The sequence below is a fragment of the Trachypithecus francoisi genome, unplaced genomic scaffold (assembly GCF_009764315.1).
Source record: "Trachypithecus francoisi isolate TF-2019V2 unplaced genomic scaffold, Tfra_2.0 Lachesis_group20, whole genome shotgun sequence".
Lineage (NCBI taxonomy): Eukaryota > Metazoa > Chordata > Mammalia > Primates > Cercopithecidae > Trachypithecus > Trachypithecus francoisi.
The window spans coordinates 12,395,905-12,421,772 of NW_022681466.1; the positions used below are offsets into that span (position 1 = coordinate 12,395,905).

Below are 25,868 nucleotides of genomic sequence, written 5' to 3' on the forward strand. Positions count from 1 at the left end.
TCCTCCAGGTCACGCGATCCTCCGGGTCACACGGTCCTCCAGGCCATGCGGTCCTCCAGGTCACGCGGTCCTCCGGGTCACGCGGTCCTCCAGGCCATGCGGTCCTCCGGGTCACACGGTCCTCCAGGCCATGCGGTCCTCCAGGTCACGCGATCCTCCGGGTCACGCGGTCCTCCAGGCCACGCGGTCCTCCAGGCCACGCGGTCCTCCGGGTCACGCGATCCTCCGGTCACGCGGTCCTCCAGGCCACGCGGTCCTCCAGGCCACGCGGTCCTCCGGGTCACGCGATCCTCCGGGTCACGCGGTCCTCCGGGCCATGCGGTCCTCTGGGTCACACGGTCCTCCAGGCCATGCGGTCCTCCGGGTCACGCGGTCCTCCGGGTCACGCGGTCCTCCGGGCCATGCGGTCCTCCAGGCCAGACCAGAAGTTCAGGTGAGGACATGGTTAGTAAGAGCCAGGTGGCTTCACTCTGTACCACCTGGAGTTGTGTCTCTGGCTGAGGAAGGCTTGGGGGTCCCCAAGACACCCTCCTGGTTGCCCAGAGGCCACGCAGGTGACCACAGCCAAGGCCAGGAGGCAGCCCGGCTTGTGTCCCTAGCACTGCAACAGACAATCAGGCTCATGCACCCATAGACCCCCCGCTGCCCTCTCAGTCACCAAGATGTGTTGGATCCATCTTGACGCCCTCTGCATTTTTAGCTTCCTTTTATGGTTCCTTCTAGAACAAAGCCTTTCAGAGTCACAAGGGACTGACTTCCTAGTGCTCGTGTTCGGGGGCCTGGTGGTGAAGTCCACGCTCCCCCTTCTGTTAAATCTGTGATTCTGTAATAGATCTGTCAATCAAGGAATTTCAGAGTTGTCATCTTTCTAGATTGAAAGACCCCCAGACTTTGGCTGCAGTGTGGATCCTGGTGGCCACACCCATGTCTCCTCCTTAAGTCTGTTACGAATCAGAGCCCTACCCAGCTTATTCTGAAACCTTTAGCAGTTTCTTCATATAATCCGACCCAAATAATTTATATGAACCTGACCACTGCTGACAAGCATCGGCTGAATGCTTCCGCGTATCCAGCCCGGCATCAGGAGCTTTGGGGGTTCTAAGCAAAGGCATGGACCCTGCGGCCAGGGCCCTGGGCCCTTACTCTGGGGACTCAGTGCCTGCCGTCGCCCGAGAGCCCAGATGTGCCTGCCCCTCAGCAGGTGGTCAGGCCCCTCCCTTCAGTCCCTGCTTTTCTTCTGCTTCCTTTGTGCCTCTCCACGTCTACAAGGTATTGATGTCAGCCATGATGAGATACATTGGGAATTATATTTATTGTACATTAAGACTAGCTTGCCGGGCATGGTAGCTCACACCTGTAATCCCAGCACTTTGAGAGGCCGAGGTGGGTGGATCACTTGAGGTCAGGAGTTTGAGACCAGCCTGGCCAATATGGCAAAACCCTATCTCTACTAAAAATACAAAAATTAGCTGGGCATGGTGGCAGGCACCTGTAATTCCAGCTACTCGGGAGGCTGAGGCAGCTGAATCACTTGAACCTGAGAGGCGGAGGTTGCAGTGAGCCAAGATATCGCCACTGCACTCCATCCTGGGCGACAGAGCAAGACTCTATCTCAAAAAAAAAAAAAAAAAAAAGACTGGCTGGGAGTATGCCTGTAATCTCAACACGTAGGGAGGCCGAGGCGGGAGGTGCCTGTAATCTCAACACGTAGGGAGGCCGAGGCGGGAGGATCGCTTAAGCCCAGGAATTTGAGACTACCCCAGGCAACATAGTAAGACCCTGTCTCAACTAAAAAAGTAGCCATGTGTGGAGGCACACGCCTATATCCCAAGCTACGTGCAGCTGAGGCGGGAAGATCGCTTAAGCAGGAGGTGGAAGCTGCAGTGAGCCATAATCGCACCACTGTACTCCAGCCAGGGCAACAGAACAGGACTCTGTCTTTAAAAAATTTTTAAAAAAGGGGAAAAGACGCTGGCTCCTGGATCCACTCTTTTGTGTTTCTTTTGACAGGCATTACAAGATTGGACGACCAAATATTTCTGAACAGGAACCCCGGCGTCCCCTCTGTGGTGAAATTCCACCCCTTCACGCCATGCATCGCCGTAGCCGACAAGGACAGCATCTGGTACGCACTGTGCTTGTCAGACCTCCCTTCTGGCTGACCGGCAGCCCCAGCAATGCCCTGTTCACCCCTGATCACCACTCCTCTTCCTTGAAAAGCCAATGGAAGACACTTACCCCGAGGCCCTTAGCACTGTTTCCCGAGAAACACCCCTACTGACCTTCTCCTCGTTAACCGAGCCCCGCCCACACCTGCCCCCGGCCTGGCTCTGTCCTTGTCAGTGAAAGACAGTCTGGAGTCCTGCCTGGAGGTCACAGGGGAGTGACAGGGGCTCCCCGATCACACTTGTAATAGAGGCGTACACAGGGGGCCCGGCTTGCTGCCCTGCCCGCAGAAGCAAGTATATGATAGACAAACAGTGAGAAGACGCTAGGTGCCCCAGGAGAGAAGCGAGTTTAACCCACAGCAAGTGTCGCCCTTATGTGATGGAGAGAGTACCCGCTTCATCGGGGAGGACAGTGGGAGGGGTTCCTTTTAGAGTTTGTAAAATCCCTGTGGTTCACACCTCCATTTCTTTTTCCTCTTTTTAAAAATTGTGGTAAAACATCCATAGCCTAAAATCTGCCATTTTAACCATTTTGAGTGCACAGCCAGTGGCATTAAGTGTATTCACATTGTTAGGCGACCATCACCCCCACTGGTCTCTAGAACCTTCTCATCGCACAAAACCGAAACTTGGTCCCCATCAGACACCAGCTCCACATTCCTGCATCCGCCTGAGCCAGCGTTCTACCTTCTGTCTCTCTGAAGTGGCCCACGCTAGGACCCTCATACCAGTGCAGTCACCCGGGGTTTGGCCCTTTGTGTCTGGCTTATTGGACTCAACGTAGTGTCTTCAAGATTCCTCCAAGCTATAGCACATGGCAGAATTTCCTTTTCCTGGCTGAGTAATATTCCACGTGTGGACGGACCACACTTTGTCTCATTGCTCATCTGTTCGTGGACACCTGGGCAGTTTCCACCTTTTGGCTGTCGTGAATAACGCTGCTGTGAACATTGGTGTACAAGTATCTGTTCAAGTCCCTGCTTTCTGTTTTTTGGGGATACGCCCAGAGTGGAATTGCTGGACCATATGGTTATGCTCTGTTTAATTTTCGGAGGAACCACCAGGCTGTTTTCCACAGGAAATCCTCTTCCCTTCCCACCCACACAGCCTGTGGCTCCAATTTCTCACATCCTTGCCAGCACCGTTATTCTCTCTTTGTTTGTTTGTTTGGAGACAGGGTCTCACTTTGTTGTCCAGGCTGGTCTTGTGCTCCCAGGCTTCAACAGTCCTCCTGCCTCAGGCTCCCGAGTAGCTAGGACGACAGGTGTGAGCCACCGTGCCCGGCTGTAGTGTGTGGTTTTTTGATAGCAGCCATCCCGGTGGGTTTCAGGAGGTATCTCACTGTAATTTGGGTTTGCAGTTTCCTAATGACTTTTTTATTCCTCTCTTCTTCCCTTAAGCTTTTGGGACTGGGAGAAAGGGGAGAAACTGGACTATTTCCACAATGGGAACCCTCGGTACACAAGGGTCACTGCCATGGAGTATCTGAACGGCCAGGACTGCTCACTCCTGCTGACGGCCACAGGTGAGCGGGCTTTGCGCAGCCGGGATCAGAACCCAGAGTCTGAAGGAGTGGCGGGGAGGGCGTGCGATCCTGAGATGTGTTTGCACATCTCTCTTACAGAAAGTACAGAAAGCCCTGCTCATTCAGAAGTGGGAGGTATATGAGGGAAGGGCTTCAGCAGCACAGAGGAAAGCAAAGATGACCCTGTCCTTCAGGGTTCCAGGGACTTGTCTTCTCATCTCGGTCCTCTGGCCCTTCCAGCACCAGGAACAGCCTCTGTCCTTAAACCGGGTGGGTCCCACGTGACACCCAAGAATCAGGGAGGATGCCCCAAGCCGCAACATGTGCCAGGTCCTCCCCGGCCTGTCTCCTGGCATCGCTGGCTCATTTGCCAGTTGCTGTCCCCACCGGGAGCTGGCACTCACCCTCCTCCAGTCCCGTCCTGTGCCCGAAAGGACATCGTTGACCGTCATGGTCACTGACCAGTGGTTCATTGCCATAGTGGGTCTCACTCTGGTTTTGGTTTTCCTGGGTTTTGGGGGGTTTTTTTTGGAGGGGGTCTGAAATGTCTTAGTTTCACCCTCACTTTGGAGCAATCGTTTCCACGTCAGTCACCCCACGTTGACAGTCGCTTTCCTTTAGCACTTTGAAAACACGCGTCCATTGCCTGTCACTGATGAGAAGTTGCTGTCAGTCACACGGTACTTCCTATAGAGATTGGAGAGCACTAGGTGGGAGGCAGGTGAGAGAGGCCAGCACAGCTGAGAGAAGCGAAGGCAGACACCCAGATCCCACCCAGCCTGTCCCTGTCAGCTCCAGCCCCTGGACACCTGAGCCTCTGAGAGTGTCGAGTTGGTTGTGCTGGCAAGTGCACAGCCCTCAGCATGGTTGTGGGCTCCTGGTGAGGGATGTGGCCACGGGGACGTGTCCTCATGCAGCGCCTCCTCCGAGCACTGCCACCTCAGGACCAAGTAACATCAACCCATGTCAAAAGCCCGTCCTTGTCCCTGTAGCTGTCAGACGTGACCAGGAGGAGATGTATAGTTGGGGCGGAGGGGGCAAGGGACCAGCCAGGCTCAGCCCACGGTTTCAGAGAGGCCAGATGTGAGCATCTCCGAGCACCAGCAGGAGAGGGCAGTTCCTTCGCTGAGAGAACAGGCACTGGGGCAGGGCCGGGGTCCTTTACAGAGCAGGCTCCGGACAGCAGTAGAAGGCCCCCAGCTCCAGAACTGGGAGCGTTTGCTGTGTGGGATGGAGAGCGGAGAGTGGGACAGGCAGGCGGGTGGAGGCGAGGCTGTTGTCCACCAGGGCAATCAGCTTGGGGCTTGAAGAGCACCTGAGGGCCACGCAGGAGGGGCTAGCAAGGCCAGGGGGCGGGGTTCCCGGAAGGCTCAGAGGACCCACATGCTTTCCCTACACCCAAGCTGACCTGCCTGCCCATCTGCTGGAGGACGCAGAGGGCCGTTTGCTCCATTCTAAGCCCCTAAGAGCAGGGCACTGCGTCCATGCCCGCGTCTTAGGCGGAGAGTCCAGACGTCTGCATTGTCCCTTCAAGTCAAGGCTGCTTTCTTTGTGGAGCACAGAGAGGAACGGGGCGGAGGGTTCGGGTGTCCTCTGTGAAGCTGGCCTTTCGTTCTGCTTCCTGGCACAGGCTGGCTCACCAGAGGATAAAACACAGCCCCACCCACCCAACCAAGCTTTGCCCGCCTGCCTCCCCACCAGGGAACCCGATGCCCTAGAGCTGGAGGGAGGAAGGGGCAGCGCCAGGTCCCAGGGCAGCCAAACCTCACTCAGAGTTGAGCTCTGTGGCCAGGGTGGGACAGGATTGTGGTCTCCCATCCCCCAGGCTGCAACTCCTCCTGCTGGCTCACCCGGATGTGGGTCTGAGGGCAGAGTCAAGTCAGCGGGCACCCAGAGATCTGGAACCATGGGCAGCAAGTCAAGCTGCCCGCCCAGGGTCCCTGCAGCACCGCTACCAGGAAGGGCTCTTACCCCCACACACACAGCACAGGCCAGGCCAGCGCCGGGCCTGGTTCACATCCTTCCCTCTCTCCCTCCCCAGACGATGGTGCCATCAGGGTCTGGAAGAATTTTGCCGATTTGGAGAAGAACCCAGAGATGGTGACCGCGTGGCAGGGGCTCTCGGACATGCTGCCAACAACGCGAGGTGGGTCGGCCCTGCTCCTCCCCGGAGCAGAATGTGCGCCCAGGGCTGCGGGCGCACTCAAAGTTCCAAGGCCCTTCTGGGGCTGTCTCTACACAGGCTGCTCCACCTCGGAGTCCCCAGAATCCTAAAGCAGCAGCTCCCCACCAATGTCCCCGAAAGCGTGTGAGCCCCAGGGCCCTGAGTGCACTGTCTGGCCGGAGTCCCAGCCCTGGGCATGGTCAGCCACTCGTGGGTGCCCCTGTCCCCAGCCTTCGTCCTTAGCTTGAAGACATGTGCTGCTTGGGACAGTATCACTGCCAGCAGGGCCTAAAGGACCTGCATCACGCGCTCTTTGGGCCCAAATTTAACTCCTCCTTGGTCAGTGCACATGGCCACCTGGGGCCTCAGGCACTCACTGGCCTGCCCAGGCTGGAGGGATGCAGCGGCTGCAGTGTCGGCTCTGGGCACAGTTCTGCGTGTTGCCTGCACCGCTGCGTGGCCTGGACGAGGGCCGGAGCACGGGCCCGCAGGTCGTTCTGGAAGGACTCAGGCGGAGTTAGGAGGCTCCCAGGGTCAGGCTTTGGGGTCTGGATTTCCAGGGGCCCCTCCGCAGCGCCAGGCCTTCGCCTCTGGGAGTCATCGCCCTTCAGTGGATCCTGCAGCCCTTGGCGATGCTCAGAGTGAACGGTTACCCCGCCGGCCCCTCTGCCGGCTCCTGCCGGTTTGTGATTTCTGTGTCTTCGTCTGTAGCCTGTGGATGTGGCCTTACACCTTGTGGTCAGCCGTCCGTGTGGGGCCTGCCCTGGTTCTGCCCTAGGTCACATGGCTCTGTCTCTGCCCTTCTGTCCAAGCGCCCGTCCCAGGAGATGCCAACCCTCACGTGCCTCAGGGGACGTCATGGGAACAGCTCCAGGGTGGACATTTCCTGGAATGTTGGATTTCTTTTTTAAATGTAGCCATGTTCGTAAGTTTCATCCAGCAGAATAAACCATCCACACCCCGCATTCCACGGAGGCCCTTTCCTGTTTTCTGTCCTGATCTCCAGGCTCTGCTTCCCCCATGAGGCAACCCTCTTCTGGGGTATGACAGCTTCCCTGGGACAGAGCAGGAGAGGTGAGCCCCAGCCCGGGGCCCTGGTCCGGGAGGGGTCCCGGGAGACAGCTGGATGGCCAGCCTGGGGGTCAGACCACTCACTGGCCACTGTGTGCGTCTCCGAAAGACCAAGTTTGGTGACGCTGTGTCATTTGCTAGAGAGGAAAGATCACTGGGGTCGCTCAGAGGCAGTGGTGCCGTGGGAGGAGCTGAGCTTCAGCACGGGAGCGCCTGGCTGAGCCCTGGCTCTGCCTTGCCCTTTCTCTTGTTCGCTTTTGTGAAAATTTCCCACCCTGTCCAAGGCTCAGACCTGCCAGAAATGCAGTGTTGGAAGGATGCACCTGCAGGCTGGCCCCGGGGTCCCTGAGACCCCCAGAAGCATCCACACATCCACACCTGGGCCACGCTGCAGGAGACCAGACTTGCAGCCTGTGCCGTCCCACGGGCTCTCAGTCTGTCCGGGTCAGGACAGCAGAACCCAGCTTACAGATCGGGAAGCAGCCCTGAGGAGAAGTGGCCTTCTCAGCCCAGACCGCCCAGTGCTTCCTTCGGAGCAGGAGCCTGTGCTGCACTTCATGGGTCTTGGGGTCAGAGAACAAGGCTCTCATCACAGGGGAAGGCAGCAGAGGCGTCTCGCCAGGCATAAGAGCTCCAGGCCCCGGTCCCCGAAGGCCGTGTCAGCTGTGGGCTGGGGCCACCAGGCACAGCTCTGGGCTCCCTGAGGTCACACACGGGCCCTCGCTCCCAGCTCCCAGCGGAGCAGCAGGGCTGCAAGTTGAGAGCCTGTGATCCACCATGGCTCGTGCTTCTGACCTGCTGGGACATTTCTTCCTACTTGGATTCAGGTGTATCACAGTAGAGGGACCACACTTCTTTTTTTGTTTGTTTGTGTTTGTGTTTGAGATGGGGTCTTGCTCTCACTGCAGCCTCAACCACTCGGGCTCAAGCGATCATCCCACCTCAGCCTCCCGAGTAGCTGGTTCACAGGCGCCACCACCACAACCGCTAGTCTTTTTTTTTTTTTTTGAGACGGAGTTTCACTTTTGCTGCCCAGGCTGGAGTGCCATGGCGGATCTGGGCTCACTGCAAGCTCCGCCTCCCGGGTTCGAGCAATTCTCCTGCCTCAGCCTCCTGAGTAGCTGGGATTACAGGCACCTGCCACCACGCCCGGCTATTTTGTGTATTTTTAGTAGAGACGGTGTTTCACTATGTTGGCCAGACTGGTCTCGAACTCCTGACCTCAAGTGATCCACCCGCCTCAGCCTCCCAAAGTGCTGGGATTACAGGTGTGAGCCACCACACCTGGCCTACACTGGCTAATCTTTTATTATTTGTAAAGACAAGGTCTCGCTATGTTGCCCAGGCTGGTCTTGAACTCCTGGGCTTAACCAGTCCTCCTGACTTGGCCTCCCAAAGTGCTGGGATTATAGGTGTAAACACATCTGGCCTGGCACTGCATTTCAAAAGTAAAATAAAGAATGTATGTATGCCAACAATTAACAACTAGAAAATGTAATTATAAAACATCATGGGCCGGGCATGGTGGCTCACGCCTGTAATCCCAGCACTTTGGGAAGCCAAGGCAGATGGATCACCTGAGGTCAAGAGTTCCAGACCAGCCTGACCAACATGGTGAAACCCCATCTCTACTAAAAATACAAAAATTAGCTGGATGTGGTGGCAGGCACCTGTAATCCCAGTTACTCAGGAGGCTGAGGCAGGAGAATCACTTGAACCCGGGAGGCAGAGGTTGCAGTGAGCCGAGATCACACCATGGCACTCCAGCCTGGGCAAAAGAGCAAGACTACATCTCACAAAAAAAAAAGAAAAGAAAAGAAAGAAATCATGGACCACGGGAATAAAAACTGCAAGATACCTAGGAGTGAATCCAACAAAGGCTCCTTCTTCACAGATCAAAGCGTAAACTCTAATTGAAGACTATAAAAGGCCCATGCAGTGTTGACAGCACCATAGCCGTGGATAAAAAGACTCATCATCGTGGAGACTGGCAGTTCTCAAATTAATCTGTGCATTTATTCATACACTTTTGATTATATTCCCAGGAGAGATTTGTATAAAATGCAGACCAGCCAAGGCAATATTGAAGAGGCGCGGACGGCATTAAGAAGGTACAATTGCAGGGCAGCCAGGCCAAGAGGCACCAGGGCCCTCAGCGCTGCAGTGAGCCCAGCAGGGCCACAAGCGGCAGGGCACCTCTGCACACTGCGGGAGGAGCCATGTTACTAAATGGTGTTGGGACAGCTGGTGCCCTATGGAAAAAGATGCAGTGTCACCCCATCTCACACTATGCACAGAACACATCACAGCGAGAGACCTAACCCTTTCAGAGAAAAATCAAGAGGAAATCTTCGTAACCGTGAGGAACAAAAAGACAGCTTGAACAGGAGACTGAGGGTAAAGACGTCAACAGGTTTGACTCTACAAACTTCTTCATGACCACAAGAAAAACGTCACGGTTGTAATGTAAGTGGCAGAATAAGAAAGGATATTTGCAGTATCTATGAGTTACAGAATATATATAAAAATATGTTCTGTATGTTTTCACATCAGACAGTCGTGAAAAAAACAACTGACGTGAAAAAAACGGCAAACACCACACGTCGATAAGGATTTGGGGACACTGGCTTGTGTGTGTCCTGCCAGGAGTGTAGATGGTCACCCATCTGGGAAATGTAATGGCCTTCCCTGGGGAGATCAGAGTCGTGCAAGACGCATGACTGGCAGTTCCGCTTCTAGGCGCTTCCTTCTCCACCTGCAGGGACACGTGAAGTTGTTGACTGTGACATGGTTCACAAAGCCAGGGGCAGCTCACACGATGGGGTTAGTTGTGCAGTGGAAGGTAACACAAGATTAAATGAGTTAAGCAGAGCTGTGTGTCTTGGGCCAGATAAATCCTCAACGCCTAACAGTAAAGAAGCAACTTACCAGAAGGTAGGCCCATTTTGACATTGAAGAGGCTTTTTGAAATGTGGAAGGCGTGTTACGTTGTCATTGGGCGTGCGTGAGCGGGAGAACCTCAGCGGCCCCTGGGAGGCGCCCTCAGCCCACGGGACGGCTCTCCCAGTCCGGGGCAGGGGCAGAGGCAGGGGCAGAGGCAGACGATGCTTTTACTGTGTCTAAAATTATGCTTCTCTGAGAAAAAAAAAAAAAAAAGAGCAAACAATGGTAAAAAGTTAGCAAAGTTAGAGCTGAGTGGTGGGAAAAGGATTCCTGTGGTGTTCCTTTCTGTATTTAAAATAGTTACCATTATACGTCTAGAACTGGATCTGGTTTTAAATAGAGGCCGTCACGGGAGGTGGGGTTGCTCTGCTCTGTCTAATCCCTGCACAAAGGGCAGCCCTTGCCCCGTTCTCTCCGTCCATCCCTTGCTGACACCGGCCGTCGGGAATCAGCCCCTTACTGTCTGGAGTCTGCCAGCCCGTGGCCCATGCTGAGCTCCTGTTTGTCTCAGAAGAACTAGCCTCCTCCAGCTTTGACAGGGCCGAAAGGAGGACCCTCATCTTCAAGCCTTGACAGCCTTCCTAAAGTCACCGAGACCTGCCAGTTCTGCCCAGGTGTCCAGACGGCGGGCATCCTAGACGTTCCTGGAAGGCACTGCTCCCTCTAGCAGATGCCTGGGTCATAGGCGAGTCAGGGGAAGGCTCAGAGTTCCAGCTCAGAATTGTCGCCCCAGCCTGGACGGGGGCCCCAGCAGGAGCTCATGTGAGGCATGTGGACCCACCAGATGGGCTCAGTGACGGCAGGGGTTCCTTGGAGCCCCTGGCCAAGTGGCTGCCCAGAGCAGGCCCCAAAGCCTGCCCAAGGCAAGGGCCCATGGGGTGACACCACGTCCCACTGTGTCTCTCCAGGAGCCGGGATGGTGGTGGACTGGGAGCAGGAGACCGGCCTCCTCATGAGCTCGGGAGACGTGCGGATCGTCCGGATCTGGGACACAGACCGTGAGATGAAGGTGCAGGTAACCATGTGGGTGTCCCCCAAGCCCCAGGCCTGTGGGGCAGCGTGTGCAGGGCTGGTCCTCATCACAGAGCCCAGCACAGTGTGCGGTAAGGCCTGGCCATCCCAGGGGCGGAGGCAGGGCCTGGAAGGACAGTGCCGGGACAATGCTGGGAGGAGACATGGGCTCCCTGAGGCCTGTGGATGTAGGTGAACCGCCGCGTTCAGCCCCGCGCTACAGCGTGGCTCAGCCTGTGCCACCTCTGAGTGTTTTCAAGTAGGGTCTTTTGTCTGCAAGTTAAGGAATGTCAGAAGTCAGTAGAGTGAGCCGTTGTAAATTAGAATGATTATTTGTAGGGTTGTTTGTTTGTTTTTGAGATGGGGTCTCACTCTGTCACCCTGCGTCAGCCAGGCTGGAGTGCAGTGGTGCCGTCACAGCTCACTGCAGCCTCAACCTCCTGGCCCACGTGATCCTCCCATCTCACCCCCACAAGTAGCTGGAACTACAGGCATGCGGCCCCACGCCTGGCTAATTTTTTAAACTTTTTGTAGAGACAGGGGTCTCAGTATTTGCCCAGGCTGGTCTCGAATTCCTGGCTCCGGCAATCTTCCTGCCGTGGCCTCCCAAAGCACTGGGATTACAGGTGTGAGCCACTACAGGAAGCCTTTTGCTTCTTTTTTTGTTTGTTTGAGACAGAGTCTCTGTCGCCCAGGCTGGAGTGCAGTGACGCAATCACAGCTCACCGCAAGCTCCGCCTCCCGGGTTCACGCCATTCTCCTGCCTCAGCCTCCCGAGTAGCTGGGACTAAAGGCGCTTGCACCACGCCCGGCTAATTTTTTTTGTATTTTTAGTAGAGATGGGGTTTCACGTGTTAGCCAGGATGGTTTCGATCTCCTAACCTCGTGATCCACCCACCTCAGCCTCCCAGAGTGCTGGGATTACAGGCGTGAGCCACTGCGCCTGGCCAGAAGCCTCTTTGCTTCTTAAAGCATCTGTTATTTTCAGTTTTGACAAAAAGCGGAGTACATTGGTTTTGCCCAAAACAGCCTGGAAAAGTGGTAGAGACCTAAGGAGGCCGCGCTCAGCAGAAATCTAAATGCATTGACTTCGTTCGGAGCAGAGGCGAGACCACAGATACTGTGAGGGACAGCGCCTGAGTGACTTTAGAGCCAGGATTCCCTTCCCCCGGGTCCCCAGGGAGAGGCGTGGAGCAGAGGCCGTCCCCAGCCTCTCTCCCGGGCCGTCTGGTGTCAGAAGGGATGGCTCAGCCCTGCCGTAGAGGGCCGTGTGGTGCAGGCCCAGCAGAGGGGAGGCCTGGGCACCCTTAGCTGCTCAAAGCCGCTGTGGTTGCTCTGGGCAGCAGCAGCCCGAGAACCTGGCCCAGGCCTCTCCCTGTGGGCAGCGTCTCCTCTGACCTGACCACGGATCCCACAAGGCACCAGCAGCTTTCATGGCACCTTCTTTGGGGTGGAGGGGTCTTGGGCCTGCCTGGAGCTGTGGCTCCACTCGAGATGTGGCCCTCAGGGCACGGCGTGGACACCCTGATCCCCAGGGTCTGGTCACCAGTTGGGGCTTAGAGGCCCCGGGTGGCCTGCGGGGCAGGTGCTGTTCTGCAGAGGTGCGTGGAGGCACAGAGCGCAGCACAGAGCCACCTCTGCCCCTCGCATGGGTCCCGCCCCATTGTCCCCACGCCCGGGTTTTCTCCTGGAGCACACAGCCCAGCACCGTCCCTCATGCATGGAAAGTGTTCTCCCTCTCGTGGCCCTTTTCCTCCTGCGTCCCTGGCAGGTGCCATCGCCCCCCACCCCCACTTCTCCAGCACTTATAGCCCGCGAGGGAGCCAGGCGACCCCTCCTAGACTCATCCCGTAGCTCATTAGAAGTTCTGAGAAGCAGCCAGTGAGGAGTCCTTGCCAAAATATGTTTTGCTGTCCTTTTTAGGAAACAGAGAGAGGTTGGAAGTTTAATTGGCGCTGACAGCCAGTCCTTTCCAGAGGCGTTTGCAGGCCACCGCTCGGGGTGGGGCTGGGCTCTGCCTCACTGGCTCGGGGCCCAGGCGCCTCCGGGCCTCAGGGCTGTCCCTCCAAGACCAGTGGACAAGGGCGTGACTCAGTGCCCTGCCAGCCCTGCCTCTCCCTGGGCTCCTTGGGCCTTTGATGCTTCCTTGGATAGAAAGGCCCCTGCAGCCAGGAAGGGGGATCCCCACAGCCAGGGAGGCAGCAAGAGAGGTCCTGGTGCCGCAGGACAGCAGGGAGGGCAGCTCAGTGCCCAGGTCTTCACCGGGCTGCCTGTGTTTGGCCCTAGGACATCCCCACGGGCGCAGACAGCTGCGTGACGAGTCTGTCCTGTGATTCCCACCGCTCACTCATCGTGGCTGGCCTCGGTGATGGCTCCATCCGTGTCTACGACAGAAGGATGGCGCTCAGCGAATGGTACCTTGGCCCTGTCCTCTCCTTCCCCCAGTGGTGGCAGGGCGCCTTCTAGGTGGTAGAGGCCGTGTCACTGCCAGCTGGTTGGGTCCAGCTTTCTCAGTGAGATGCAAAGCTTCCCCAGGAGCCCACAATGGAGTATTTAGGCCAGTCCTGCTGGGCTCCCCAAAACCACCAGGCCCGTCCCACCAAGGCCTATCCCACGGAGGCCCATCCCACAAAGGGCTCCCCCACAGAGGTCCATCCCACAGCCTGTGGAGGAGCACAGGGTACAGGCCGTGTGGGATGAGCCAGTGGACTGGAGGCAGAGGCTATCGGGGTGAGGCGGGGGCCCCAGCCAGACACCTGCCACCTCTGAGCTCACCTGAACAGAATACTGCCACTGCCTGCCACCTCCTGGGTCACGCAGCAAGTGTCCAGGGAGGGATGTGTGAGGGCACACGCATGGGCACAGCAGCCCCGGGCACTGCCTCCGCCGAGCACCCCTGTGGGCAGGTGCTGTCCGGGCCTATCAGGGGACAGTCCGTCTTGGCCCACACGGCTGATACAGCAGAAGTCAATTTCACCCAGCACAGAGCGAGGATTCTCAGAAGGTCCTTGTGCCCCCAGCTTCATCAGCTTTAGGTCTGGGATTCTCATTCCTAACCCTCCAGTCTGCACAGATCGGGGAGGCACAGTGAGGAGTTTTGAGGGAAGCAAAGCAAAGGGTGGGCAGGGCCTGGGAGCGCTGTGATGGCCGCCTGGCCCCCGTCTCTGGGCAGCTCCCATGTGGCTCAGACAGTTCTCCAGCGGCCTGACGGTGACCTAGGGCCCAGCCCTGAGCCGGCCTGGGGAGGACACAGGGGGTCTCTGCTGGAGCAGGTCACCTGGAGGGGGCTCTGACCCTGCGTGGGCACTGGCTCCTCCTGGGAGCGGACGGGCGAGGGCCTGCGGACCCGCTGGCACAGGCAGACGTGGGCAGTCCCTGGTACGGACCCGCTGGCACAGGCAGACGTGGGCAGTCCCTGGTGCGGACCCCCTGGCACAGGCAGACCTGGGCAGCCCCCGGTGAGAGTCCCGAAGGGTGGGGACATCCTTCAGGGAAGCCCACGCTGAGCGCGCCCCTCCCCTGCAGCCGCGTCATGACGTACCGGGAGCACACAGCCTGGGTGGTGAAGGCCTCCCTGCAGAAGCGCCCAGACGGCCACATCGTGAGCGTGAGGTGAGGAGCGCCGATCGGTAGCAGCCGTTCTGCTGTAAAACATTATTTTCCCCTCCTTTTAAAATATGTCCTTGGGGGCTGGGCGCGGTGGCTCAAGCCTGTAATCCCAGCACTTTGGGAGGCCGAGACGGGCGGATCACGAGGTCAGGAGATCGAGACCATCCTGGCTAACACGGTGAAACCCCGTCTCTACTAAAAAAATACAAAAAACTAGCCGGGCGAGGTGGTGGGCGCCTGTAGTCCCAGCTACTCGGGAGGCTGAGGCAGGAGAATGGTGTGAACCCAGGAGGCGGAGCTCACAGTGAGCTGAGATCCAGCCACTGCACTCCAGCCTGGGCGACAGAGCAAGACTCCGTCTCAAAAAAAATAAATAAATAAAATAAAATATGTCCTTGGTATCTAAACAGCTGAAAGGGGATGGCATTTCGGGCAGTAATTAACTCCTGCCCTGGAACTGGCCAGAAAGGTCAGGCACAGCCCCCAGGGGCCCGGGGCCATGGCTGCTCCCCCTGCTGGTGGACACCTGACCTGCAGGTGCTTTGGGAACTTTCCTGGGCTGCCGCGCGGAGGGTCAGGGGGAGCTGGGCAGCGGCTCTCCCTCCACAGCAGGGGTGGCCGAGCGGCAGGGGCGGCGCATCCGCCGGGCATGTGGCAGTTGTCTGCACGTAAATTCAGTTCTGCCGCTTGGTGAGTAGAGCACCAAGAGCAGGGAATATTTATTTGCCTATTAAAAGGAGAGCAGAATGTAATTTATGAACACAAAGCCAGCATTTCTTCAAAGAGATGCTCTTTCCCCCCTTGTTTGTGATATAAAAACCAGGCATAACTCTTGGGATGGACACCTGCTAGGGTGGAAGGCAGGAGCCACGAGGCCTCAAAAGGGCCAGGCCATCCCTCAGGCCACAGCCCGCCATCTAGGCTCTGTCTCCCGGGACTGCAGGCCCCTGTTGCATGAAATCTAATCTCTGGCTGGAAATGAAACCAGTAGCTCGCAGCCTCCTCCTGCGTCTGTGCTCGTGGCCATTTCTCTAGGCCAGAAAGCTCCGGGCCTTTTCTGGATCTGAGGGAGCTTGAGGGGCAGCCTTGGCCCTGAGACCGGCGCGGGGGCATGTCTGGGCCCCGCCTGGGCAGCCCTCACTGGGGGCGCTGAGCATCCAGGCAGCTTTTTCCTTGAGCCATGTGTGTGCAAACAGGCGTGCGACCCCCACACCCGGTTCCACCGTCCCCCTGGTCAGGCCCCTCCTGGGGACTCCAGGCGGAGGTATCACTGTGACCCTCTCTTGGCAGCGTCAACGGAGATGTGCGCATCTTTGATCCCCGGATGCCCGAGTCAGTGAACGTGCTTCAGATCGTGAAGGGGCTGACAGCCCTGGACATCCACCCCCAGGCGGACCTGATCGCGTGGTGGGTGCTGCCGCCTCCCCGGCCTCCCTGCTCCCCGCCTCCCGCCGCTGCCGCCTCCCCGGCCTCTCCTCCCTGCCTCCCGCCTCTGTGCAAACACGAGGCTCTTGTGTGCCTGCCCCCACAGGAGCTGAAGGAGGGCAGGGGAGGGTTTCACTGCTATTGGGACATAAAAACAAAAGATCTCTGCCCGCCACATCCTCCTCCCAGGATCAACTCTCAGGGCCCTGCCAGGCCCGAGTCCTCAGTGAGAGTGACCAGAGGGTCACACCTGCCCCGAGCCGGCCTGTCCGTGCAGTCTCGGCCTGTGCACCTGTCTTTCTTCCATCCTCAGAGGAGAGGGCAGTGACACTGGGACCCTTTCTCTCCCCACAGTGGCTCCGTCAATCAGTTCACTGCCATCTACAATGGCGGTGGCGAGCTGATCAACAACATCAAGTACTACGACGGCTTCATGGGCCAGCGGGTCGGCGCCATCAGCTGCCTGGCCTTCCACCCACACTGGGTCAGTGCGGCGGCGGGTGGGGGCTGGGGGCCAGAGGCCAGGGGCAAGGGGGCCAGACAGCAGGGGTCCTGCCTGGGCACCCCACACCACAGTGAGGTCCACTGGCCACCTGAAGAAGAGACTTGCCCAGGGCCCAGGATCTCCAGGGCCCCTGCCCTACCCTGCACTCGCCCCGGAAGCAGAGCTCCAGTCCCGTCACTCTGGGAAGAATTGACGGCGCATGCACAGTAGTCGGGCAGAGCTGCTGCCCTCAGACCCTGCACTAAAGCCATCCCTGGGGACCTCCAGGCAGAGTCACTCAGGGTGTCCATCCCTGTGCGGCCTTCACCCCATCCCCTGTGTGGCCCTCACCCCATCCCCTCTGCAGCCCTCACCCCATCCCCTGTGCGGCCCTCAACCCGTCCCCTGTGCAGCCGGCCCTCACCCCATCCCCTGTGCGGCCCTCACCCCATCCCCTGTGTGGCCCTCACCCCATCCCCTCTGCAGCCCTCACCCCATCCCCTGTGCGGCCCTCAACCCGTCCCCTGTGCAGCCGGCCCTCACCCCATCCCCTGTGCGGCCCTCACCCCATCCCCTGTGCGGCCCTTACCCCATCCCCTGTGCGGCCCCCACCCCGCCCCCTGTGTGACCGAGTCCTCACCCTGTCCTCTGTGTGGGCCCCACCTGCACAGCTCTCTGGCCTTGGTTGCAGCCTCCCCACGTGGCTTCAGGCCATTGTCTTTAGATTAGGATCCTGCCCACTTGCCTTCTTGCGTTCATGCCTTCAGGCTTCCGGCATGCAGCTCTGCTGACATGTGACATTAGATCCCAGAGCTGTCCCTGTGGGGCAGTGCTGAGAAAACCATGCAGGGCCCAGGGGCGGCACCACACCCCTCACGGAGCGCACCACACATGGGCCCTGCAGAGAGGACTGGTGGGTGCCGGCCCAGCACTTCCGGGCCTGAGGTGGGCACAGGGATTCCTGAGACCCCGGCAGGAGCTGCCTAAGGACACGGGTTGGCCCACACGCCGCCCCCGCCCGCAGTGTCTGCCTGCACCTGAACCCCTGCTTACCCCTTCTCCTCTCTCCCGCAGCCTCACCTGGCCGTGGGAAGCAACGACTACTACATCTCCGTGTACTCGGTGGAGAAGCGCGTCAGATAGCGGCGTGAGCCGGGCCCGCCAGGCCACGGCCACCTGCTGTACATAGTGAAGCTGCCACTTGCCGGGGCGTGGGGTGTCGGCTGCTGCGGCCCCGCGGTGTGAACGTTGGCTGCTGCCTTAGCTGCTGATGACGGCAGGAGGGCCCTGCTACTCGCTTTTGTCTGTCTTCGCTGTCGTGTCCGGAATGTCAGGGAAGGGGAGGGCTTGGGTTGACGGTGGCTTCCCACTGAGCACCAGCATCTGGGTGCACCCCGCGGCCGCAGCACCTCTGTCCCTCTCCTGTTCTGTGTTTCTCTGAGACGTTGAAAGGGGAAACACCGCATTTTATTTCCATGTAATCAGAGCATTAGCTGCAGCAAAACCCCCAGACAGAGCCCTGGAGGAGAGGCAGGCGCTGGGGCTCCCACGGGTCCCTGGAGCAGCCATCCCCATCAGGCCAAGAGCGAGCGAGAGGTGCTGCCCCAGCCAGGCCCACCGCCTCTCACAGTCAGTGCACGCAAGCAGGGACATTTCCTAGCCGGCTGGGGCACACTGGAAATTCGGGAAACCAAGAGAGGGGAAGAAGGAGATGCCCCTCTAGCTGGCGGGTATGAAGAAAGCCGCCCGGGGGGCCGGGCTGTCCTTGGCCACTGGCCGCATCACTGAACGGGAGGAGCGCAGCCCCTCCTCCACAGCCTGCCCTCCCTGCACCTCCAGGTCTCTAGACTCTAGTTTTGGACCCTCTCACGCAGAGCTGTCAGCAGGGGCCTCTGTGGCTGCGCACAGGAGAGGCAGGTCCTTGGCCGTGTAGCCCCTGCCTTAATCCACAGGGCTCCTTTCCCTCCGAAGGGCTGCTCTTCCCCGCACGTGCAGGGGCGGCGGCCTGGCCTGTAGTCTCCGTGCCTGTGCCCACACACGGGTGTAGCACACGCATGTGCGGGCACCACGGCTGGCACCTGGGGGCACACATGCAGGCGGCGTGGTCTCCCTGCTCTGTCCGCACACGTTCATCACACACAGGTGAGAGGCAGTGCCGGGTCCTAGACGGCTCTGGGTGACACCAGCCCCATCTCCAGCGCTGAGTCGCCCATGCTGATGCGACTTTGGCTTGCAGCTGGGCCTGTGGTGCAGACAGGAGCTGTGTGGACAGTCCCGCCCAGGAGGGGCCTCGGGGCGTGTGTGAGTAGTTTTGCAAACAGAACACAACCACAATGATGGTATTTTGAAAAGCATTTTTTCCATGTTCGTCGGGAATCAGGATCATTGAGAGGTGGAGGAGCCAAGTGGCTTCATTGTAGCATTAAGAGGCCCATGACCATGGGAGTGAGAGTGGGCGCGGCGAGGCCCAGCTCCCCTGTGGTGTGACTGGCGTCCTGCCGTGGCCAAGAGCATCTCTTCTGGGTGGATGGAGCCCTGCCTGGCTGCGTTTGGTCAGAGAAGCCCCTGGTCTTCGGGGTCTGAGCTGGAGTCTGAGCCGGGGCTGGCCGGGACGTGACAAGGTGGGACAGAGGCGGCCCCTCCGCTGCTCTTTATTGGAATGCGAGCTCCCACCAGAAGGAGGTTCCGGCACGAATCCCATCCCCACGTCTGGGCCAAGCGAGCAGACCAGGTCCCGAAGGTGTAGAGAGCCCCCACCTCCACAAGTCCCAGCCTCAGCTCACAGGGCGTGCCAGGCGGCAACACCAGAATCTTCCAGAAGCCCAGCTCCACCCGCACACCCAGCTTCCCATCCAGTCCTTCAACTCGATTCTTACCTAACACGTGTTTCTGTTTGTTTTGAGACAAAACCACCACCTGTCAAAAGGCAGGTGGCTCCAGGGGGGCAAGACCCTCCTGCCCCTGCTCCACCCTGGAGCTGCCCCCATGGGCTCCGCGTGCCACCTGCACGTGGGCTGTCTTCACAGGTCTGATGCGAAAATTCAATCACGACGTTAACCAGGGCTCGAGAGAGTGCCAGCCTAAAGGCTCCTTATCTCTATTTATTTTACCAAATGCGAATTGAGAAAGACTTTGACAAAACACAAAATGGCAATGTGAAGCTAAGAGCAGGACAAACAGTAAACAACACGCGCAGACTCTGTGGCTGGCGGCTGTGTCTTTAAGCAAACTGCCCACCCCCACCGCAGGGGTCGTAGGTCAGAGTAGAGCTGGGGTGGGGGGACCTTGCCCGGGTCCCCTTGCTGTCCCCAGGGCCACCAGCAGCTCTCCAGGCAGGCACCATGGCCATAGGGGGCCTGGCATGTTGAGGGGTGTGCAAAGGTCTCGGTCCTCATCTCCCGGGCAGCAATCCTGCCTCCCAGGCAGTGCCCGCAGCCCTGTGGCACAGACCCCACATCAGGGAGCACGCTCTGTGGTGAGAGCTGTGCTGTGACGTAGGCCGGACACATTTCTTTCTCTTTAAAACGACAGTTACCCTGTCACAGTCAGAGGCCCCTTTCAAGTCTGCATTGAAATCTGGGCCACGTCAGAGTTGCTGAGGGAGAAGCCACTTCCCCATCTCTGGAGGCCTCCGCTCTCCTTGGCTCACGGCCCCTTCTTCCACTTCAGGGCCTCTGAGCCACGCCCACCACCACTTCCCCTTCTGATGCAGGCCAGAAGTGTTTCCAGGCCTGGGGGCCATGCCGCCTTGGGTTGTGCGGGTCCTTAGTCCTAATCACATCTGCACATCCCTCTGGTCAACTCTTTTTGGGTTTTTGTTTTGAGACGGAGTCTCGGTCACCCTGGCTGGAGTGCAGTGGCGAGATCTTGGTTCACCTCAACCTCTGCCTCCTGGGTTCAAGCAATTCTCCTGCCTTAGCCTCTCGAGTAATGAGTAATTAGCCACCACACCTGGCTGATTTTTATATTTTTAGTAGAGACGGGGTTTCGCCATGTTGGCCAGGCTGGTTTTGAACTTTTGACCTCAGGTGATCCACCTGCCTCAGCCTCCCAGCGTGAGCCACCACGCCTGTCCCTGTCTGGCCAATTCTTGAAAGGCTCCTGTTTCTAGATCACACTCTGCAGGACACGGTCTGTCCCCTGGGGCTTCTCCCAAGCAGGAAAGTCTGTGCAGGGGTTGGCAGCTGGGGAGAATGTTCTGGAAGCCACAGCAGAGGCAACAGGCCTGGGCATGGTCCTGCAGGGTGAGTGGGAGACAAGGGTCTGTGGGGACGGTCATGTCAGCCACTCTGCACCACCACAGGGCCCTGACTTCCTGGAGAGCTTGGGAACAGGCTCTTGTCCCCCTGGCCCCTCTCGCCCGCCGACCAGAAATTGGGTCCCAGGCATTGAGTAACCTGCCTGAAGCCCTGTCTGTTGGGTGGTGGCAGTGACTGGGGTCCTAACACCACCCCAAGGCCATGTGCAGAGACCTTTGCTCCAACACTCGGGCTGGGGGGTGGGTTGGGGCTGGGGGAGCCACACACTCTGGACCTACAGTTGCTGCCTGTGCAAGGCCCGTCCCGCCCTGGAGCAGGCCGGTGGGAGCGGCAGCTTGGGACCCGGAGGCGGCGCCTGCTCCCCGCTGGTCCCCACCCACCACGGCCTCATCACCAGGGCTCGTGCCTCCTCGAGGACGTCCTCTCTCGCTTAGCCCTGCACTGAATGGCCCTTCAGGGCTTTCCTCGTGTTCATGTCATCCCTCATTCCAGTCACTGCAGCCTGGGCCCTGGGAGGGTCAGAGGCCGGAAAGCACCTCTGGAGGCTCTTGACAAGGTCCTTAGAGGGTGGGCAGGCGCGGGGGTCAGCCAGGCCGGGGACAGCAGCAGCACCTGCCGTGGGACACGTGGGTGCACGGAGGCTGGGTGGGTGTGGCCGTGGCGGGGGCACAGCAGAGAACGGAGGGCCAAGATTTGAGAACAGCCTTGGCCTTGAGGCCCCTGTGTCCCCAGAATGACAAAGCCATTTTGTGCCCAAAGCTTCCTGTGGCTGCAGCCACCAACGTCCACAAGCTGTGGCCACTGAGAGCAACACAGATGCAGACTCAGGCTCACTGGGCTAAAATTGAGGATTTGGCCGGGCTGCGCTCCCCTGGACAGACCCTTTCTCACCTGTTCCAGCTCCCAGAGGCAGCCTGCGGCCCATGGCTCCAGCCCCTCCCTCTCTCTTCAGAGCCAGCGGTGGCTGGTCCAGTCCTCACCTCCTCACTGAGCCAGACCCCCCTGCCTCCCTCCTCCACTTTTTTTTTTTGAGAGGTTCTCACTGTCACCCAGGCTGGAGTGCAGGGGTGTGATCATGACCACTGCAGCTTTGACCTACTAGGCTCAAGCAATCCTCCCACCTCAGCCTCCTGAGTAGCTGGGACCACAGGCATGCACCACCACACCCGGCTAATTTTTGTTTACTTTTTGTAGAGTCGAGACTCAGTCTCACTATGTTGCCCAGGCTGGCTTCGAACTCCTGGATTCAGGGGATCCTGCTGCCTCGGCTTCCCCAAGCACTGGGATTGCAGGTGTGAGCCCCACGCCAGCCCCTCCTCCACTTTTAAGGAACTTATGATTACACTGGGCCCCCCCTGGATGCTCCAGGGTCACCTCCCTAGTTTAAAGTCAGCTGATCCAACCTTCGTTTCATCTACAACCTGGATCCCCCGAGCTAGGTATCACAGGCTCCCATACTAGGATGTGGACATCATTAGGATGTGGACATCATTAGGATGTGGACATCCTTAGGGGACACTATGCTGCCAACCAATCCCTGTCTACAAGCCAAAGACCCTCCCACCAGGCAGAGCCCACAAACACTCAGGGGTCTTGGGCAGCAGGTGGGTGGCACAGGGCGAGAAGGAGATGCTCAGTGGGGTTGGGGGAAGCACCGGCCCCAATGGGCCTCCCAGATCTCAGGGCCAAGGCATGGGGAGCTGGTACCATGTCCGGGTACCCGGGGCTGCCGGTGAACAAGTCGATTCCCTGTGACACAGCAGCTGCTCCCGAGCCCCAGCCAGGGCCAGAGCGCAGGGCACGAGCAGTTGCCATGGAATCCTGGAATTCGGCACTGAATCGCAGTTTGTTTCAGGCAGACGCCTGGCACTCACGCAGCTGCGCCGGGCGGGCTTCTGTTGAGACAGTCGTATTTTTCCCATTAACATCAGTTTTTCTGTCAGAGACTTGAGTACAAATCGAGTGCTCGTAAACATGGGGATGGGCGAGTGGCAGAAGCCGGCCTCGGGGGAGGCGAGGGCTGAGTCAGGCCCACACCTGCCCCTGCTGCTGCCAGACCCCACGTGGCTGTGGCGAAGGGGCCAGGCCTGGTGACACCATGTGGAGGAAGGCTCAGTCCTCCGGCGAGGGACTGGTGAGCGCCAGGGGTGGCCACGGGGACTGTCCCATGGGAGTGCCTACAGGAGTGTCAGCCCCTGAGGCTGCCTGTCATGGGGGCTCCTGCTCATCGCAGCTCTGCTGGGTGGGACCACAGGCACCCGCCAGATGGGCAGCTGTGACCTCCAACACACATCTGTGCCTGGCCCCCTTCCAGGGGTCTGGCAGATCGCCCTTGGGAGGTGGCAGAGCAGTTGTCCTCTGGGGGTCTGCGTCTCAGACTCAGTTACCGGGTGGTCCGGAGCCCAGACGGAACAGAGCCTCAGAGTCCGGCACAGACCGGGAAGGAATCCTTGAAGGGCACAGGGCAGGCAGGGAGGCCGGGGCGGCCAAGCGGGGCCTCCCACATCCGCCTGCGGAAGCCCAAGCGCCGGAATCCCTGCACCCGGGCCTGAGGCTGTGTTTGGAGACAGGGCCTTTGCACGGGTGAGTACGGTGAAACGAGGTCACCAGGGTGGCCCTAATGCAATAGGACTGGTGTCCTTATGAGAAGGAAGATGAGGACACAGCTGTGCACAGAGGGACGGCCACGCAAGGACGCAGCCTACCTGCCAGGGAGAGTAGTCCGGGAAGAAGATAGCCCAGAGGCTCCTCTAGCTCCATGTCCAGCCTCCAGACAGAGTGGGTGGGAGGGAATACAGGCCTGCTGCTCAGGCTGCCGGGCCCACGGTGGTTTGCTAGGTGGCCCAGGGACACTGACGCCACCGTGGCACCTCCAAGCCCCAGCCTGTACCTCATCTTAACATGGGGACAGTTAGTGCAGGCAGGAGTACTGTGAGCAAACAAGATCACAGAAGCTTCCAGAATGGCACGGGCACCAGGGAAGCACCTGATGGACCCTGTCCGAGGTCACACCTGAGGACTCACAACTGCGGGTACCACAGCGGTTGGGAGTTGGGAAGAACACAGCTCAGCCAGTGCCAAGTTCCAGGGCCGCACGGTATCCACCTAGACCATCACAGGAGAGTGGACCCTGAGCTGGGCCTGGTCACCTGGTGCCACCCAGATGAGGCCATATCCTGTCGGTGGCTCCTGAGCTGGAGGAGAAAGAGCCCAACTGCCTGGGCCCTGCCCGTCCTTCCCGCTCCTCCACCTTGGGAAGGAGCCTCCTGCAGCTGTTGAGATGGCTTCCCTGCCCATCCCATCCTCCCCTGCGCATCCCGTCGGCCTGACTGCGGCCTCCTCTGCATAATGAGCCGGGGAGTCCCTCCTCCTGGGCCCCACAGTCCCCGTGCTGGCCCTGCCATGCGAGGGGCAGGAGCAACCACAGGGCTCCTGGGGCTCTGAGGCGGCATCCACTGTTGTGTGACTCAGGCACCAGTGTCCACAGAACACAGGATAAGAGTTACACGCCCAGCCCTGCCACCCCACTGTGAGGACAGAGAAGGCGTGGCGTGACCTGCTGCCTGATGGAGGGCCGAGACCATGGAGGGTGCTGTGATGAGAGCTTTGGGTGGCCTGGATGCACATACCCCCGCTGCTGCCTGGAAGTGGGGTCTCTGCTCCCCAGGGCTGGGAGGCCATGAGTCCACCTCTGTCATCGGTGTCAGCATGACAAACCCCACTGTGCCGCTCACAGCAGGAGCCCACATCTCAGGCCAGCCCCCTCTGCCACGCCACCTGCCTCACAGCCAGAGGTGGGAACAGCAACTCTGGGGAGAACTGGGGGTGCCATGGCCACCGGGTCCCTGAGGCTCATGGAGGAGAGCGAGGCGAGGAGAGCCGTGGCGCTGGGCCCTGCCTTCAGAACCAAGCACTTGCCCTTTGCAGCTGCGGAGCTGTCCCGACGGGTGGGTGGGGGTGGGGTTGCCGCGTAGCTGTGCAGAGAGCGCTCTAAATGGGGGTCTGTCCCCGGCTCCTGAGCTCATGGGTTCTCCTGAGATGCTTGTGGCACATGATTCATTGTCTGTCTTAACAGCATCGCTGAAAGGAGAAAAGGCCCTTTGGAAATTGATTGCAGCCCCTGGATGTGTCTCTTGGAGCACAGGTCCCTCAGTTGCCACCTGGCAAACCAGGCTTCATGTCCCCAAGACAGGGCCAGGCAGCCCATGTGCTCCACCCCCTCCCCCGCCAGCCTGCATTTCCTCCCCCATCGTCCATGCAGCCCCTGAGACACCCGCTGTCCCCGGCCCTGGGTCCTGATATGGCAGGAAATGCAGTTCAGGACCCCCCACCTCCCACCTCCTTCTCCAAAACCCAGCCCTCACTTCCCAGAAGGCCATCACTGCAGCATCCTCCAAACAGCCTGTGGCCCCACAGGCACACTCCGAGTTTGCTTCCAGGGGCTGGGAAGTGAGGAGCCCCCAGTGCTGAGGCCAGGGACACTTGTGCAGGGCTCACAGCCACCAGCAACAGCCACCAAGGTCACTACCCAAGGCTGCTTCAGTCATCCTGCCAGGTGGCTTCCTGGGCCCAGAAGGCTGATGTCACCCACAGCTCAGCATCGGAGGGCAGATGCCATCTGATGAGGTCAGAAGAGCTGCCCAGACCCCAGGACCCCCACTGAGATCCCACAGCCTGGCGGGGCCAACAGAACCACAGCCGCATCTGCAGGGAGAGGCATGGGGTACCTCAAAGCTGTGGGTTCCCCTCTGGCCTCCCCTGGAGGCTCTCCTGGCTGCCCTCCAGGGTCATCCACCACCCACCACAGGCAAGCTGGAGGGGTGGGTGGGACGGCTTTGCCAGAGAGTCTAAGCCCCCAGGGCCCTCCAGGAAGAACCAGCTGTGGGGGCAGGAAGCTCCACAGCCTCCAACCCAGGAGCTGGGGGCCAGGGGTTCCCCACGTGGGGTCCCAGCCTCCCCTCCCAGCAAGGGGAGGCCCAGAGAACTGCCCGCACACCCCACCAGCCGCTCCCCAGTCCTGGCCCCTGCCTGGCTCACCGTGGTCCGAGTTCGCCCCAGAGAACCAGCTCCCAACTGCCGGCTGCTTCCACCTTCAGCAGCTGCTAGGTCAACCAGATCCCACCTGCAGCCAACCAGATCCCGCCTGCAGCCAACCAGGTCCCGCCTGCAGCCAACCAGGTCCCACCCTGCAGCCAACCAGGTCCCACCC

At 59.3% G+C, this 25,868-nt stretch overlaps 1 protein-coding gene and 1 pseudogene across 5 annotated transcripts in view; one reads left to right on the top strand and one right to left on the bottom strand.

Moving 5' to 3' along the window:
- The window catches only part of RPTOR (regulatory associated protein of MTOR complex 1), a 418,953-nt gene extending 399,355 nt beyond the window's left edge, over window positions 1-19,598 (top strand). For all 5 annotated transcript variants that reach the window (XM_033182532.1, XM_033182531.1, XM_033182533.1 and 2 more), the window contains 9 exons: window positions 2,011-2,125; window positions 3,569-3,693; window positions 5,735-5,839; window positions 10,780-10,886; window positions 13,169-13,296; window positions 14,408-14,494; window positions 15,782-15,898; window positions 16,271-16,400; window positions 17,475-19,598. In XM_033182532.1, the coding sequence (XP_033038423.1) occupies window positions 2,011-2,125; window positions 3,569-3,693; window positions 5,735-5,839; window positions 10,780-10,886; window positions 13,169-13,296; window positions 14,408-14,494; window positions 15,782-15,898; window positions 16,271-16,400; window positions 17,475-17,543 (983 nt within the window). In that variant the 3' untranslated portion in view covers window positions 17,544-19,598. The remainder of the gene's footprint in view (window positions 1-2,010; window positions 2,126-3,568; window positions 3,694-5,734; window positions 5,840-10,779; window positions 10,887-13,168; window positions 13,297-14,407; window positions 14,495-15,781; window positions 15,899-16,270; window positions 16,401-17,474) is intronic.
- Window positions 19,599-22,241: 2,643 nt separating this feature from the next.
- On the bottom strand, window positions 22,242-24,866 carry LOC117066807 (annotated as a pseudogene).
- Window positions 24,867-25,868: the final 1,002 nt, after the last annotated feature.